This window comes from Mesoplodon mirus (assembly GCF_964341445.2).
Source record: "Mesoplodon mirus genome assembly, chromosome: 11".
In the NCBI taxonomy this organism is placed as follows: Eukaryota; Metazoa; Chordata; class Mammalia; order Artiodactyla; family Ziphiidae; genus Mesoplodon; species Mesoplodon mirus.
In genome coordinates, this window is record NC_138987.1 from 97,550,390 (window position 1) to 97,565,278 (window position 14,889).

General features: G+C 44.0%; 1 protein-coding gene across 1 annotated transcript in view; it reads left to right on the top strand.

Annotated features, from left to right (window-relative positions):
* The window catches only part of ANO2 (anoctamin 2), a gene marked incomplete at both ends in the record, with an annotated part of 328,154 nt that overhangs the window by 263,340 nt on the left and 49,925 nt on the right, over nt 1-14,889 (top strand). Inside the window, 3 exons of the mRNA XM_082634789.1 lie at nt 2,716-2,827; nt 5,040-5,097; nt 5,267-5,367. Coding sequence (XP_082490915.1) covers nt 2,716-2,827; nt 5,040-5,097; nt 5,267-5,367 — 271 coding nt within the window. The remainder of the gene's footprint in view (nt 1-2,715; nt 2,828-5,039; nt 5,098-5,266; nt 5,368-14,889) is intronic.

Here is a 14,889-nt window from a genome sequence, read left to right on the forward strand (position 1 = left end):
GCGGGGAGCCTCTGTTCACGCCCCTGTTCTCATCTTGAAGTCGGACTCAGCCCTTTGGCACCTCCCTCCCCTAAGAACCCATCCAGGATTCTTTGACACTGGTAAGGAACGCAGTTGTCGTGAGTCTTTACTGGAGAGTCTGTGAAGAGGCAAATGAGGGGGTCACACTACAAATTACACAGCAGAAATTAATGGAAATTTCCACCAGGCACCCCCCACCTTCTCAAGCAGCAGCCCCCCTCATCCCCCTCTCCACCCTTCCCCCTCCCAGAGCCCTGGCTCTCGCCTTTTTTGGGTCCTGCATCTACCTCCAGCACCCCTGTCTCTTCTCTTAACTAGGGAATTTAACTCTGGCTGCTCCTCTCATATCTTCACACCGTTATCCTGCTCAACAGACAAAGGTCCCTCCTTAGGCTTTGCCCTCCTGGTCATGTGACAGGGAATTTTTAGTAAATGACAAATGCTTCAGTATTTACTTCTTCCAAATAATGTTTTTTTTATGTCACGTCATGTCATTCATTAACTCAATAAACGTGCACAGTAGAGTACTATACATCTGACACCAGCTGTGGTCCTCCCAGAAGATGTATCTCTCTGACCTCACTCATTGTGAAAAAGCCATCCAAGCCGTACATGGTGGGGGCGGGTGGGATGGGGGTGGGGAAGGTGATGAGGTTAACAGCCACTTCGGGGTTCAGAGTTATGAGATCTTAAAACCGAAAGTGACCTTAGAACTCGATGGCAGGCACTTCCACCTGGGCCTCAGAATTGTTTCCTTTAGTCAGAGCGAAAATTGTTTCCTTTAGTCAGAGTCAGGTTGAAGAAGTGGATGTGTATCTGGAGCTTGGGGAGGGCGTGATGAGTATAAATCAACAGGGTGGTCCTGGCCTCTTTGTAGGGCAGGATTTGTAGCAGGGAGGGGAAGGCCTTCTAGGTTAAAGTTTGAAGGGGCTTTGCTAACATATGTAAATTAAAGAAGAGCTGGCAGAAGTGGCAGTGTTAACCATAAATGGTGAGTACAAGGCATTATCCAGATGCTTACTGGGCTAGGCAGTGCAATTGCCCAGCACTTTTATCCATGGGGTTGCACATGTGTCTGTCCATGTGTGGTAGGAAGGAGAAAACCACAAAGCCATCTATTGGCCGAGGAATATCATGGTAGATATTTCCAACCTCATCTCCTGTAGAATTAATGACGATGTCTCCAGACTCCCTAGCAGGCAATGCTATTGCCAGAATTGTCTGGAGGACCTCAGAAAGCTTGGGCTCTGGTTCTGTGGGTTGGGGACAGAGGTTCACCTACAGGTGATCTCTGCCAGCAGAATCCTCTTGCCAGCAGGATCACCTACCAGCCATGTTCTCCATCGATTGGTAGAAAGTGGTCAGTAATCACCTGGAAATGATGCCTGGAACCTCAGGGGGTTAGTCATGTGCACAAACATCCAGCCTGTGATGGCCCAACTGTGCTGTGGAAAGCAGGGCTGCTGGACCTGCATGATGGTGATGACGATGATGGTGGTGATGATGATGATGGTGATGGTGATGATGGTGATGATGACGGTGGTGATGATGATGATGGTGATGATGATGATGGTGGTGATGATGGTGATGGTGGTGATGATGGTGATGTTGATGGTGGTGATGTTGATGGTGATGGTGATGATGATGACGCTTAGGACAGCATCATTTATTGAGGTCTGCTAAGTGCCAAGCACCTGGCCAAGTGCTCTATGAGCATTCCCATTGTGTCTTCAGGGCAACCCTGTGAAGGTGGTATCATTCTCCTTTTTATATAACTTCACTTCTCTAATTACATCTAGCATTTGAACTCATATATGTCTGATGCTAAAATCTGCTCCTACAGCCATCTCTGTAGCAAAACAAAACAAGCAAATCATCCCTCCCCTCAACACACAGCTGAGAGGGGCTGGGAGCTCTGTGGGTTCAGCATGGCCTGCCAGGGCCTCTAGGACTGTTTACCAACATCAGTGAACTAACGTGGGTTTTAGGATGGAGAGGAGATTTGGAGAATGAAGAAGTTTTCAGTGTTGCTGACTCTCCAAGACTGACACCACATTTCTCATGGGGACCAGGACGAGTAACTCTTCGTTTTCCCTTCTTTCAGCCTTAGGGGAAAATCAAGGCCAGGATCACAATAGTGATGGTAGTCACTAAGCTTTCTCATTCTCAAGTCCCCTCCCAGGGCCACAGGTGCCCGGGGGCTCATGTCTGCCTAGGGCAATCTCCTTAGACAAGCTTTTACTGCTTCTTGACTTCTGTTCACTGGTTAACAAGCCTTTCTGTCAGGGATGTTTGTTCAAGTAAAATCTCTGTAGAAGTGGCAAGTAAGCAGGTAAAAGCTGAATTCCTCTTGATGAAGCAAGGGTGGTGGGAGGATGCTCTGTTTGCCCAGACCCCAGACCCCTCTTTGAGGAGCCCAGTGTGAAACCATTGCTTGCGTGGATAAGAGGAGGGCAGCGGAAAGAGACAGGTGATGATCGTATGTACGCTTGGCCTTCGGTGGCCTCATATTACCTGGAAGACCATTTGGGACCTCCCAGATGAAGTCAGTTCTAAGGTGCGAGAGAGATGGATCTCTTAGTTTCTACTCTGAAGGAGTAAACTGACAGATAATGGCTCACGTCACAGGGTCACAACTCTGGAGAGGTGAGAAATCTGTCTCTCAGTCTGATCAGCTTTGCTCTTCTCTTTCAGAGGTTCCAAAAACAGAGCAGACGTTTGAAGAGCGCCTGGTACTCAAGGCTTTCTTGCTAAAGTTTGTCAATGCCTACTCACCCATCTTCTATGTGGCCTTTTTCAAGGGGAGGTGAGTATCTCAGTGCCATACATGGGAGGGCAATTGGTCATGAAGGCTGAGCCCTCCACTGGAGTCAGCCTGTCTCCATTGTCAGTTTACACCCTTGGCCCCATTCCCCACTCCCTTGGCCACCTGGCTGCACTAAATCATTTTGGATTAGCATCTTCAGATTCTGATAACATGGGAAACACTGCAGTGATTCGGCTCTGGGCCCTGAAGGGTTAGTCTTAGAGGAATTTGTGTCTCTCAACTTTGAGGCTGTGACAGGAGGGAATTTCATGGCTAGCCAGTGGCTCTCAGATCTTGCAATACAGGTCTGATGGCAACTACTCAGAGTTAGTGTGGACTTCACAGATTAGGAGCACAGTCTCCCACAAGACTGCCCTTACCTCAGACAGTACTGCAAGCTCTGGGGCTCTCAGGCCACGATGGTTCTGCCCAACTGGCTGCAGCCACTAACCCCTTGGGTTTGATAATTCACTAGAACAACTTATAGAGCTTGGAATGTGCTATTCTTAAAATTATGGTGTTATTTATCACAAAGAGATACAAATCCAAAGCGACAGACGGGAGAGGCACGTAGGGTAAGGTCTAGGAGCATCCTGAAAAGAAGCTTCCATGTCTTCAGGATGTCCTCAGCATGTCAGTTTCCTGGCACGTCAATGTGCGTCACCAACCGGGATGCTCGTCCAAGCTTCAGTGCCCACAGTTTTTGCTGGGGTCCTGTTATACTAGCATGATTGAATGAATCATTGCTCATGGGATTGAACTCAATCTGCAGTCCCTCTCCCCCAGCTGAGGTCAGGCTGCTTTTACTGGGCTCAAAGCCCCAACTCTCTGATCACATGGTTGGTCTTTCTGGCATTGGCCTCCCCATCCTGAGTGATCTCATTAGCATAAACTTAGGTCTAGTCCCAGGGACCCACCATGAATAACAAAGACACTCCTGTCGGGAAATTCCAAGGATTTAGAGGCTCCTCCCAGGGATCAGGGACAATGACCAATCATATTCTTTATTATATAACAGTCCTGGGTGTAAAATCACTTCTGATAAATAGTGATTGTGATAGTCTTGGCAACAGCACAGTGTAATCTGCAGTAAGTACCATAAAAAAGGTGCAAAGAAAGTGTTAGGGGAACACTTAATTATGAACAGAGACAGGGAGACCTCACCAAGGAGGAAAGTCGAGCTGAGCCTCAAATGACGAGTAGGATTTCAATAGATGGGTGAGGGGATGACATTTCAAGAAAGTGGGATTCTTCTGATGACCTGTGTGTTCCATGGTTGGCTAGTAGCTCTCTGCCTCCCCCATCTGCTCAATCTTCTTATCCCCCAGTAAAATAGACTCTTAGGTCTTAGAAGAGGAATGAGGCAGGCTTCTTCCATTCCTCTAAGTATTTTCAGTAAGAAGTCTGGATTTTTCTTTTCTGGTCCCAGGAATCTCCGCTTGCAACTTTAGTCCATCGTGGCCTTTATTTCCTGGGAAATCAGAAGCCCTCATGGAGGAATTGCAGTCAGAACTCGATTCTTGACACGAGCTGAGGGAAGAAGGTGCCCGACAGTGCACTTAGAGACAATCCAGACTTCGTTGTGTTTAGGCTCTGAAATGATCACACGCACACACACACACATGAGTGCCCCAGCCCCAGTCCAGACCCAGCCTCAATCCCCTACCCTTGGAATTTGACCACGTTAAGAGCTACGAATGAACTTACCTACAGAACAGAAATAGAGTTACAGATGTAGAAAATAAACTTACAGTTACCGGGGGGTAAGGGGCAGGGAGGAATACATTGAAGATTGGGATTGACACATACACAGTACTATATATAAAACAGATAACTAATAAGGACCTACTGTAGAGCACAGGGAACTCTGCTCAATACTCTGTAATGGCCTATAGGGGAATAGAATCTAAAAAAGAATGGATCTAGGTATATGTATAACTGATTCACTTTGTTGTACAGCAAAAACTAACACAACATTGAAAATCAACTATATTCCAATAAAAACTAAAACACAAGAGGTGAAGCCCATGTGTTATGGGTGATTGTTAGCTGATAACAGGTATGAACTCCTTCCCGGGTGATGAGCACCCACCCTGGCCAGTCCTTTCAAGAACAACATTGGGCAGTGGCTGGTCCACTCAGAAGACACGCCCTCAGGCAGTCCTGACTTCCTCTCTCTTCCCCTGACTCTTCTCACACTTCTCTGTTTCAGGTTTGTGGGCAGACCTGGAAGCTACGTTTATGTGTTTGACGGCTACCGCATGGAAGAGGCAAGTAGAGCCACTGGTATTTCATGCCCGGCTAGGCTAGGGGTTCGTAGGTGCCCCTCCCGCCCCGCCCCAATCCTTACCGCCTCCACGGGCTGGCTTGCTTCACGCCCTCGCCTCTCTCAGCTCCACCTGGTCTGACCGCCCCTTCCTTTCTCTCCTCCTCCTGCAGTGCGCCCCTGGGGGCTGCCTCATGGAGCTGTGCATTCAGCTTAGCATCATCATGTTGGGGAAGCAGTTGATCCAGAACAACATCTTCGAGATTGGAGTCCCGTGAGTAATGAACTCTGCTTACCCCTCTCCTTGCCGCCGGGGCTGAGCCCGGCAGTGCCAGACTTCCAGCAGGGTCTCGTGGTCTCTCCTTCCAAGACAGATGGACTCTCCACTCCTCTGTCCACTCGCCAGTAACTTCCCCATGAGGTAGGGCCCCTCCCACACGTCTTGTTTGCCAATCCAGTTCGGGATGTTTGAGGCTCAGAAGGATTAAGCACTTGCTTAAGTGCCCATAACAGAAAGTGACAGAGCTGTGAATCCGGTACCTCTGACCTCAAAGTGCATCATACTTTTTTTTAAATTAATTAATTTTAATTAATTAATTAATTTTATTTTTGGCTGCTTTGGGTCTTCGTTGCTGCACGCGGGCTTTCTCTAGTTGCAGCGAGCAGGGGCTACTCTTCGCTACGGAGCACGGGCTCTAGGCGCGCAGGCTTCAGTAGTTGTGATGCGTGGGCTCAGTAGTTGTGGCTCGCAGGCTCAGTAGTTGTGGCGCACGGGCTTAGTTGCTCCGCGGCACGTGGGGTCTTCCCGGCCCAGGGCTCGAACCCATGTCTCCTGCATCAGCAGGCGGATTCTTAACCACTGCACCACCAGGGAAGCCCCATCCTACTTTTAATGCTATGTCCTCCTGTAACTGAAAGTGGGGTCCGGCTGCTCCCCGCTCGAAAGCCAATAAAGAGGCAAGGTTGGTGGAAAAGAGAGTTTGCTTTGTTTTGGATGCCAGCAACCGGAATTGGGAGGGGAGGGCGGACACCTGTCCAAAGGCCGAAACACCCCGCTCCTACACCCAGTGGGCAAGAGCTTTTATACGTGGAGGGAGGGGGCTACATGCAGAAACAGCACAGTCAGCTCTGGCAGACATCTTGAAATTGGCCATTGGTGGTCTGACCAGCATCATCTTGATTGTTTTAGGTACAGTTAATCTTCAGTTCCAGGGTCGGTTTGTTACCATTTCCTTGAGGGCAGTTCTCGGAATTGTGGCAGCTTATGTCATGACTACAGCCTGGTCATCATGCACTTAACTTCTTCCACCTGGTGGAGGTTTCAGTGTCTATAAGACAGCTCACAGGATATGGCTTAGAATATTATTTGTAGCCCTTGAGGAGGAACTAAAGGTCCTTGACTTTGCTTAATGACTAAATTGTTATTACTTGTCCTCCTTTGACTGTTTTCCTTTGTTTCTGCATTTTCTCACTTCTCTGATTAAACTTATTCTTTGGCTAAAGTTTTTCCACAGACAAAAGCAGGCTGAGGACATGGGGGCAAGGAACATAGGGTCCTGCTCCATTTCACTCCCAGGGAACAAGTAAAAGAGGCGTGGAGGGTGAATAGGAAAGATGGAAATACAATGTAATCATTTAGAAAAATCTCTAAGGAACTGTGGAATATATGATCTTAGGAGGGGAGGGATGCATAGCTGGTAAAACAGAACAGATTTTCATGTGGATTGTCTCCCCTCCCCTCCCATGTGGCTTTTTTTACAAAGACTTCTTTCATTAGGTTGTTTGTTTTTTTTAAAAATCTTTATTAGAGTATAAATTGCTTTACAATGGTGTGTTAGTTTCTGCTGTATCACAGAGTGAATCAGCTCTACATATACATACATCCCCATATGTCCTCCCTCTTACATCTCCCTCCCACCCTCCCTATCCCCCCTCTAGGTGGTCAGAAAACAGCGAGCTGATCTCCCTGTGCTATGTGGCTGCTTCCCACTAGCTAGTTATTTCACATTTGGTAGTATATATATGTCCGTGCCACTCTCTCACTTCGTCCCAGCTTACCCTTCCCCCTCCCCATGTCCTCAAATCCATTCTCTACGTCTGTGTCTTTATTCCTGTCCTGCCCCTAGATTCTTCAGAACCATTTTCTTTTTAGATTCCATATATATGTGTTAGCATACGGTATTTGTTTTTCCCTTTCTGACTTACTTCACTCTGTATGACATACTCTAGGTCCATCCACCTCACTACAAATAACTCAATTTCATTTCTTTTTATGGCTGAGTAATATTCCATTGTATATGTATGTGCAACATCTTCTTTATCCATTCATCTGTCCATGGACACTTTGGTTGCTTCCATGTCCTAACTATTGTGAATAGAGCTGCAGTGAACATTGTGGTACATGACTCTTTTTGAATTATGGTTTTCTCAGGGTATATGCCCAGTAGTGGGATTGCTGGGTCATATGGTAGTTCTACTTTTAGTTTTTTAATGAACCTCCATGCTGTTCTCCATAGTGGCTGTATCAATTTACATACCCACCTACAGTGCAAGAGGGTTCCCTTTTCTCCACATCCTCTCCAGCATTTATTGTTTGTAGATTTTTTGATGATGGCCATTCTGACTGATGTGAGGTGATACCTCATTGTAGTTTTGATTTGCATTTCTCTAATGATTAGTGATGTTGAGCATCTTTTCCTGTATTTGTTGGCCATCTGAATGTTTTCTTTGTAGAAATGTCTATTTAGGTCTTCTGCCCATTTTTGGATTGGGTTGTTTGTTTTTTTGATATTGAGCTGCATGAGCTGCTTGTAAATTTTGGAGATTAATCCTTTGTCAGTAGCTTCATTTGCAAATATTTTCTCCCATTCGTAGGGTTGTCTTTTCATCTTATTTATGGTTTCCTTTGCTGTACAAAGCTTTTAAGTTTCATTTGGTCCCATTTGTTTATTTTTGTTTTTTATTCCATTACTCTAGGAGGTGGATCAAAAAAGATCTTGCTGTGGTTTATGTCAAAGAGTATTCTTCCTATGTTTTCCTCTAAGAGTTTTATGTGTCCGCTCTTACATTTAGGTCTCTAATCCATTTTGAGTTTATTTTTGTATATGGTGTTAGGGAGTGTTCTAATTTCATTCTTTTACATGCAGCTGTCCAGTTTTCCCAGCACCACTTATTGAAGAGGCTGTCTTTTCTTCATTGTATATTCTTGCCTCCTTTATCAAAAATAAGGTGACCATAAGTGCGTGGGTTTATCTCTGGGCTTTCTATCCTGTTCCATTGATCTATATTTCTGTTTTTGTGCCAGTACCGTACTATCTTGCTTATGGTAGCTTTCTGGTATAGTGTGAAGTCAGGGAGTCTGATTCCTCCAGCTCCATTTTTCTTTCTCAAGATTGCTTTTGGCTCTTCAGGGTTTTTTGTGTTTCCATACAAATTGTGAATTTTTTTATTCTAGTTCTGTGAACAATGCCATTGGTAATTTGATAGGGATTGCATTGAATCTGTAGATTGCTTTGGGTAGTATAGTCATTTTCACAATGTTGATTCTTCCAATCCAAGAACATGGTATAACTCTCCATCTGTTTGTATCATCTTTAATTTCTTTCATCAGTGTCTTATAATTTTCTGCATACAGGTCTTTTGTCTCCTTAGGTAGGTTTATTCCTAGGTATTTTATTCTTTTTGTTGCAGTGGTAAATGGGAGTGTTTCCTTAATTTCACTTTCAGATTTTTCATCATTAGTGTATAGGAATGCCAGATATTTCTGTGCATTAATTTTGTATCCTGCGACTTTACCAAATTCATTGATTAGCTCTATTAGTTTTCTGGTAGCATCCTTAGGATTCTCTATGTATAGTATCATGTCATCTGCAAACAGTGACAGTTTTACTTCTTCTTTTCCAATTTGGATTCCTTTTATTTCTTTTTCTTCTCTGATTGCTGTGGCTAAAACTTCCAAAAGTATGTTGAATAATAGTGGTGAGAGTGGGCAACCTTGTCTTGTTCCTGATCTTAGTGGAAATGGTTTCAGTTTATCACGATTGAGAATGATGTTGGCTCTGGGTTTGTCATATGTGGCCTTTATTATGTTGAGGTAAGTTCCTTCTGTGCCTACTTTCTGGAGGATTTTTATCATAAATGGGTGTTGAATTTTGTCAAAAGCTTTTTCTGCATCTATTGGGATTATCATATGGTTTTTATTCTTCAGTTTGTTAATATGGTATATCACATTGAGTGATTTGCATATATTGAAGAATCCTTGCATTCCTGGGATAAACCCCACTTGATCATGGTGTATGATCCTTTCAATGTGCTGTTGAATTCTGTTTGCTAGTATTTTGTTGAGGATTTTTGCATCTATGTTCATCAGTTATATTGGCCTGTAGTTTTCTTTTTGTGTGACATCTTTGTCTGGTTTTGGTATCACGGTGATGGTGGCCTCGTAGAATGAGTTTGGGAATGTTCCTCCCTCTGCTATATTTTGGAAGAGTTTGAGAAGGATAGGTGTTAGCTCTTCTCTAAATGTTTGGTACAATTCGCCTGTGAAGCTGTCTGGTCCTGGGCCTTTGTTTGTTGAAAGATTTTTAATCACAGTTTCAATTTCAGTGCTTGTGATTTGTCTGTTTATATTTTCTATTTCTACCTGGTTCAGTCTCAGAAGGTTGTACTTGTCTAAGAATTTGTTCATTTCTTCCAGGTTGTCCATTTTATTGGCGTATAGTTGCTTGTAGTAATCTCTCATGATCCTTTGTATTTCTGCAGTGTCAGTTGTTACTTCTTCTTTTTCATTTCTAATTCTGTTGATTTGAGTCTTTTCCTTTTTTCTCTTGATGAGTCTGGCTAATGGTTTATCAATTTTGTTTATCTTTTCAAAGAACCAGCTTTCAATTTTATTGATCTTTGCTTTCATTTCCTTCATTTCTTTTTCATTTATTTCTGATCTGATTTTTATGATTCCTTTCCTTCTGCTAACTTTGGGGTGTTTTTGTTCTTCTTTCTCTAATTGCTTTAGGTGCAAGGTTAGGCTGTTTATTCGAGATGTTTCCTGTTTCTTAAGGTGGGATTGTATTGCTATAAACTTCCCTCTTAGAACTGCTTTTGCTGCATCCCATAGGTTTTGGGTCGTCGTGTTTTCATTGTCATTTATTTCTAGGTATTTTTGGATTTCCTCTTTGATTTCTTCAGTGATCTCTTGGTTATTTAGTATCGTATTGTTTAGCCTCCACGTGTTTGTATTTTTTTACAGTTTGTTTTCTGTAATTGATATCTAGTCTCATAGTGTTGAGGTTGGAAAAGATACTTGATACGATTTCAATTTTCTTAAATTTACCAAGGCTTGATTTGTGACCCAAGATATGATGTATCCTGGAGAATGTTCCAAGAGCGCTTGAGAAGAAAGTGTTTTTGGATGGAATGTCCTGTAAATATCAATTAAGTCCATCTTATTTAATATGTCATTTAAATCTTGTGTTTCCTTATTTATTTTCATTTTGGATGATCTGTCCATTGGTGAAAGTGGGGTGTTACAAAGTCCCCTACTATTATTGAATTACTGTCAATTTCTTCTTTTATGGCTGTTAGCATCTGCTTTATGTATTGAGGTGCTACCATGTTGGGTGCATAAATATTTATAATTGTTATATCTTCTTCTTGGACTGATCCCTTGATCATTATGTAGTGTCCTTCTTTGTCTCTTGTAATAGTCTTTATTTTAAAGTCTATTCTGTCTGATATGAGAATTGCTACTCCAGCTTTGTTTTGATTTCCATTTACATGGAATATCTTTTTCCATCCCCTCACTTTCAGTCTGTGCATGTCCCTAGGTCTGAAGTGGGTTTCTTGTAGACAGCATATATACGTGTCTTGTTTTTGTACCCATTCAGCCAGTCTGTGTCTTTTGGTTGGAGCATTTAATCCATTTACATTTAAGGTAATTATCGATATGTACGTTCCTGTTACCATTTGCTTAATTGTTTTGAGTTTGTTATTGTAGGTCTTTTCCTTCTCTTATGTTTCCTGCCTAAAGAAGTTCCTTTAGCATTTGCTGTAAAGCTGGTTTGATGGTGCTGAATTCTCTTAGCTTTTGCTTGTCTGTAAAGGTTTTAATTTCTCCATTGTATCTGGTTGAGATCCTTGCTGGGTAGAGTAATCTGAGTTGTAGGTTTTTACCTTTCATCACTTTAAATATGTCCTGCCACACCCTTCTGGATTGTAGAACTTCTGCTGAAAAATCAGCTGTTAACCTTATGGGGACTCCCTTGGATGTTATTTGTTGCTTTTCCCTTGCTGCTTTTAATATTTTTTCTTTGTATTTAATTTTTGATAGTTTGATTAATATGTGTCTTGGCATGTTTCTCCCTGGATTTATCCTGTATGGGATTCTCTGAGCTTCCTGGACTTGACTGACTGTTTCCGTTCTCATATAAGGGAAATTTTCAACTATAATCTCTTCAAATATTTTCTCAGTCCCTTTCTTTTTCTCTTCTTCTTCTGGGACCCCTATAATTCGAATGTTGGTGCATTTAATGTTGTCCCAGAGGTCTCAGAGACTGTCCTCAATTCTTTTCATTGTTTTTTCTTTATTCTGCTCTGCAGTAGTTATTTCCACTATTTTATCTTCCAGGTCACTTATCCGTTTTTCTGCCTCAGTTATTCTGCTATTGATTCCTTCTAGAGAATTTTTAATTTCATTTATTGTGTTGTTCATCATTGTTTGTTTGCTCTTTAGTTGTTCTACGTCCTTGTTAAACATTTATTGTATTTTCTCCAGTCTATTTCCAAGATTTTGGATCATCTTTACTATCATTACTCTGAATTCTTTTTCAGGTAGACTGCCTGTTTCCTCTTCATTTGTTTGGTCTGGTGGGTTTTTACCTTGCTCCTTCATGTGCTGTGTATTTCTCTGTCTTGTCATTTTGCTTAACTTACTGTGTTTGGGGTCTCCTTTTCACAGGCTGCAGGTTTTTAGTTCCTATTGTTTTTGGTGTCTGCCCCCAGTGAGTAAGGTTGGTTCAGTAGGTTGTGTAGGCTTCCTTGTGGAGGGGACTGGTGCCTGTGTTCTGGTGGATGAGGCTGGATCTTGTCTTTCTGGTGGGCATGACCGCATCCAGTGGTGTGTTTTGGGGTGTCTGTGAACTTATTATGATTTTAGGCAGCCTTTCTGCTAGTGGGTGGGGCTGTGTTCCTGTCTTACTAGTTGTTTGGCATGGAGTGTCCAGTACTGGAGCTTGCTCGTCGTTGAGTGGAGCTCGGTCTTAGCATTGAGATGGAGATCTCTGGGAGAGCTCTCACCGATTGATGTTACAAGGGGCTGGGAGGTCTCTGCTGGAGCAGTGTCCTGAACTTGGCTCTCTCACCTCAGAAGCTCAGGCCTGACACCCAGCCAGAGCACCAAGACCCTGTCAGCCACAGAGCTCAGAAGAAAAGGGAGAAAAGAAAATAAAAGAAAGAAAGAAAAAATGAATAAAATAAAAATTAAAAAAGTATTATTAAAATAAAAGAATATAAAAGTAATTTTTTAAAAAAGAGAGCAACCAAACCAATAAACAAATGTACCAATGATAACAAGTGCTAAAAACTATACTAAACAAAAAAAAAACGGGCAGATAGAACCCTAGGACAAATGGTAAAAGCAAACCTATAGAGACAAAATCACACAAAGAAGCATACACATACACACTCACAAAAAGAGGAAAAGGGGGAAAAAATATATATATATATAAAGGAAGAGAGCAACAAAATCAGTAAACAAATCTACCAATGATAATAAGCTCTAAATACTAAACTAAGTTATACATATAAATCAGGAATTAGTCAGTCACATTCGGCAAACCCCAAGTCTACAGTTGCTCCCAAAGTCCACCACCTCAATTTGGGATGATTCATTGTCTATTCAGGTATTCCACAGATGTAGGTTACATCAAGTTGATTGTGGAGATTTAAACCACTGCTCCTGAGGCTGCTGGGAGATATTTCCCTTTCTCTTCTTTGTTCGTACAGCTCCTGGGGTTCAGCTTTAGATTTGGCCCCGCCTCTGTGTGTAGGTCACCTGAGGCCATCTGTTCTTTGCCCAGACAGGAGGGGGTTAAAGGAGCGTCTGATTTAGGGGGCTCTGGCTCACTCAGGCCGGTGGGGAGGGAGGGCTACGGAATGCGGGCCGAGGCTGTGGTGGCAGAGGCCGCGTGACATTGCACCAGCCTGAGGCATGCCGTGTATCCTCCCGGGCAAGTTGTCCCTGGATCACGGGACCCTGGCAGTGGCGGGCTGCACAGGCTCCTGGGAGGGGAGGTGTGGATAGTGACCTGTGATTGCACACAGGCTTCTTGGTGGCGGCAGCAGCGGTCTTAGCATTTCATGCCCGTCTCTGGTGTCCACACTGGTAGCCGCAGCTCACGTCCGTCTCTGGAGCTCATTTAGGCAGTGCTCTGAATCCCCTCTCCTCGCGCACTCCGAAACAATGGTCTCTTGCCTCTCTGGCAGGTCCAGACTTTTTCCCGGACTCCCTCCCGGCCAGCTGTGGTGCACTAACCCTCGTCAGGCTGTGTTCATACAGCCAACCCCAGTCCTCTCCCAGGGGTCTGACCTCCAAAGCCCGAGCCTCAGCTCCCAGCCCCGCCCGCCCCGGCGGGTGAGCAGACAAGCCTCTCGGCTGGTGAGTGCCAGTCAGCACCGATCCTCTGTGCGGGAATCTCTCCGCTTTGCCCTCCGCACCCCTGTGGCTGCGCTCTCCTCTGTGGCTCTGAAGCTTCCCCTCCACCACCCGCAGTCTCCGCCTGCGAAGGGGCTCCTAGTGTGTGGAAACCTTTCCTCCTTCACGGCTCCCTCCCACTGGTGCAGGTCCCGTCCCTATTCTTTTGTCTCTGTTTATTCTTTTTACTTTTGCCCTACCCAGGTAGGCGGGAAGTTTCTTGCCTTTTGGGAAGTCTGAGGTCTTCTGCCAGCATTCAGTAGGTGTTCTGTAGGAGCTGTTCCACATGTAGATGTATTTTTGATGTATTTGTGAGGAGGAAGGTGATCTCCACGTCTTACTCCTCTGCCATCTTGAAGGTCCTCCCTTTCATTAGGTTTTGCATTGAGATAGTCATGAAAATAAATGCTGACTCATGAGCACTGGACCCAAAAGAAGAGGATGAAACAGGTGAAAATCTACCTTCAGGTCAAAGGAAAATGTCACCCCCTCTGCCTTTTGTTTCTATTGCTTTTTTAGTTGTAAAAAAAGAAATCTGTTTCAGGGAGTGTTTTCAGCTAGCCTGGCATCAGAGAGCCAGGGAATGACAGAGAGGATCAAGGGTAACTCTTATAGGCTGGGCCAGTTCTGTTTAAGAGGACTGGATGGACAGTTTGTACCAGGCTCAGAGTTCTTTGCAAACTTCTTGCAAGATTATCCGTCCTGTGATGCAGTCATCAGACAGTCCCCACAGGGTTAGGTGAAGGTACTGCCACACACTCTATCTCCCTTTTGGAGATTTACTAAGCACATTATTTTAATGGTTCTGAGAAATCGGGCAATAAAGAAACTGGTTTAATCCCTTTATTTCCAGCTGCATTTGTTCATGTCATTGGCCTGGGTTCTTAGTAGCAGACCTTGGAGTCCACTCTGGCTAGTTTAAGCAGCAAAGGAATTTGAGAACAATAAGTGTCCAACAGAATATTCTATAAGGGCTAGAGAGCCAGGCCCTGAGCTACATAACCAGGAATAACACTGTCCACACTGCAGGAGGGCTTGCAGGGAATACTACTGCCTTCATCTCTTGGCTCATACGGCTCAGGTATTAAAAAATGAGAATTGGATACCACA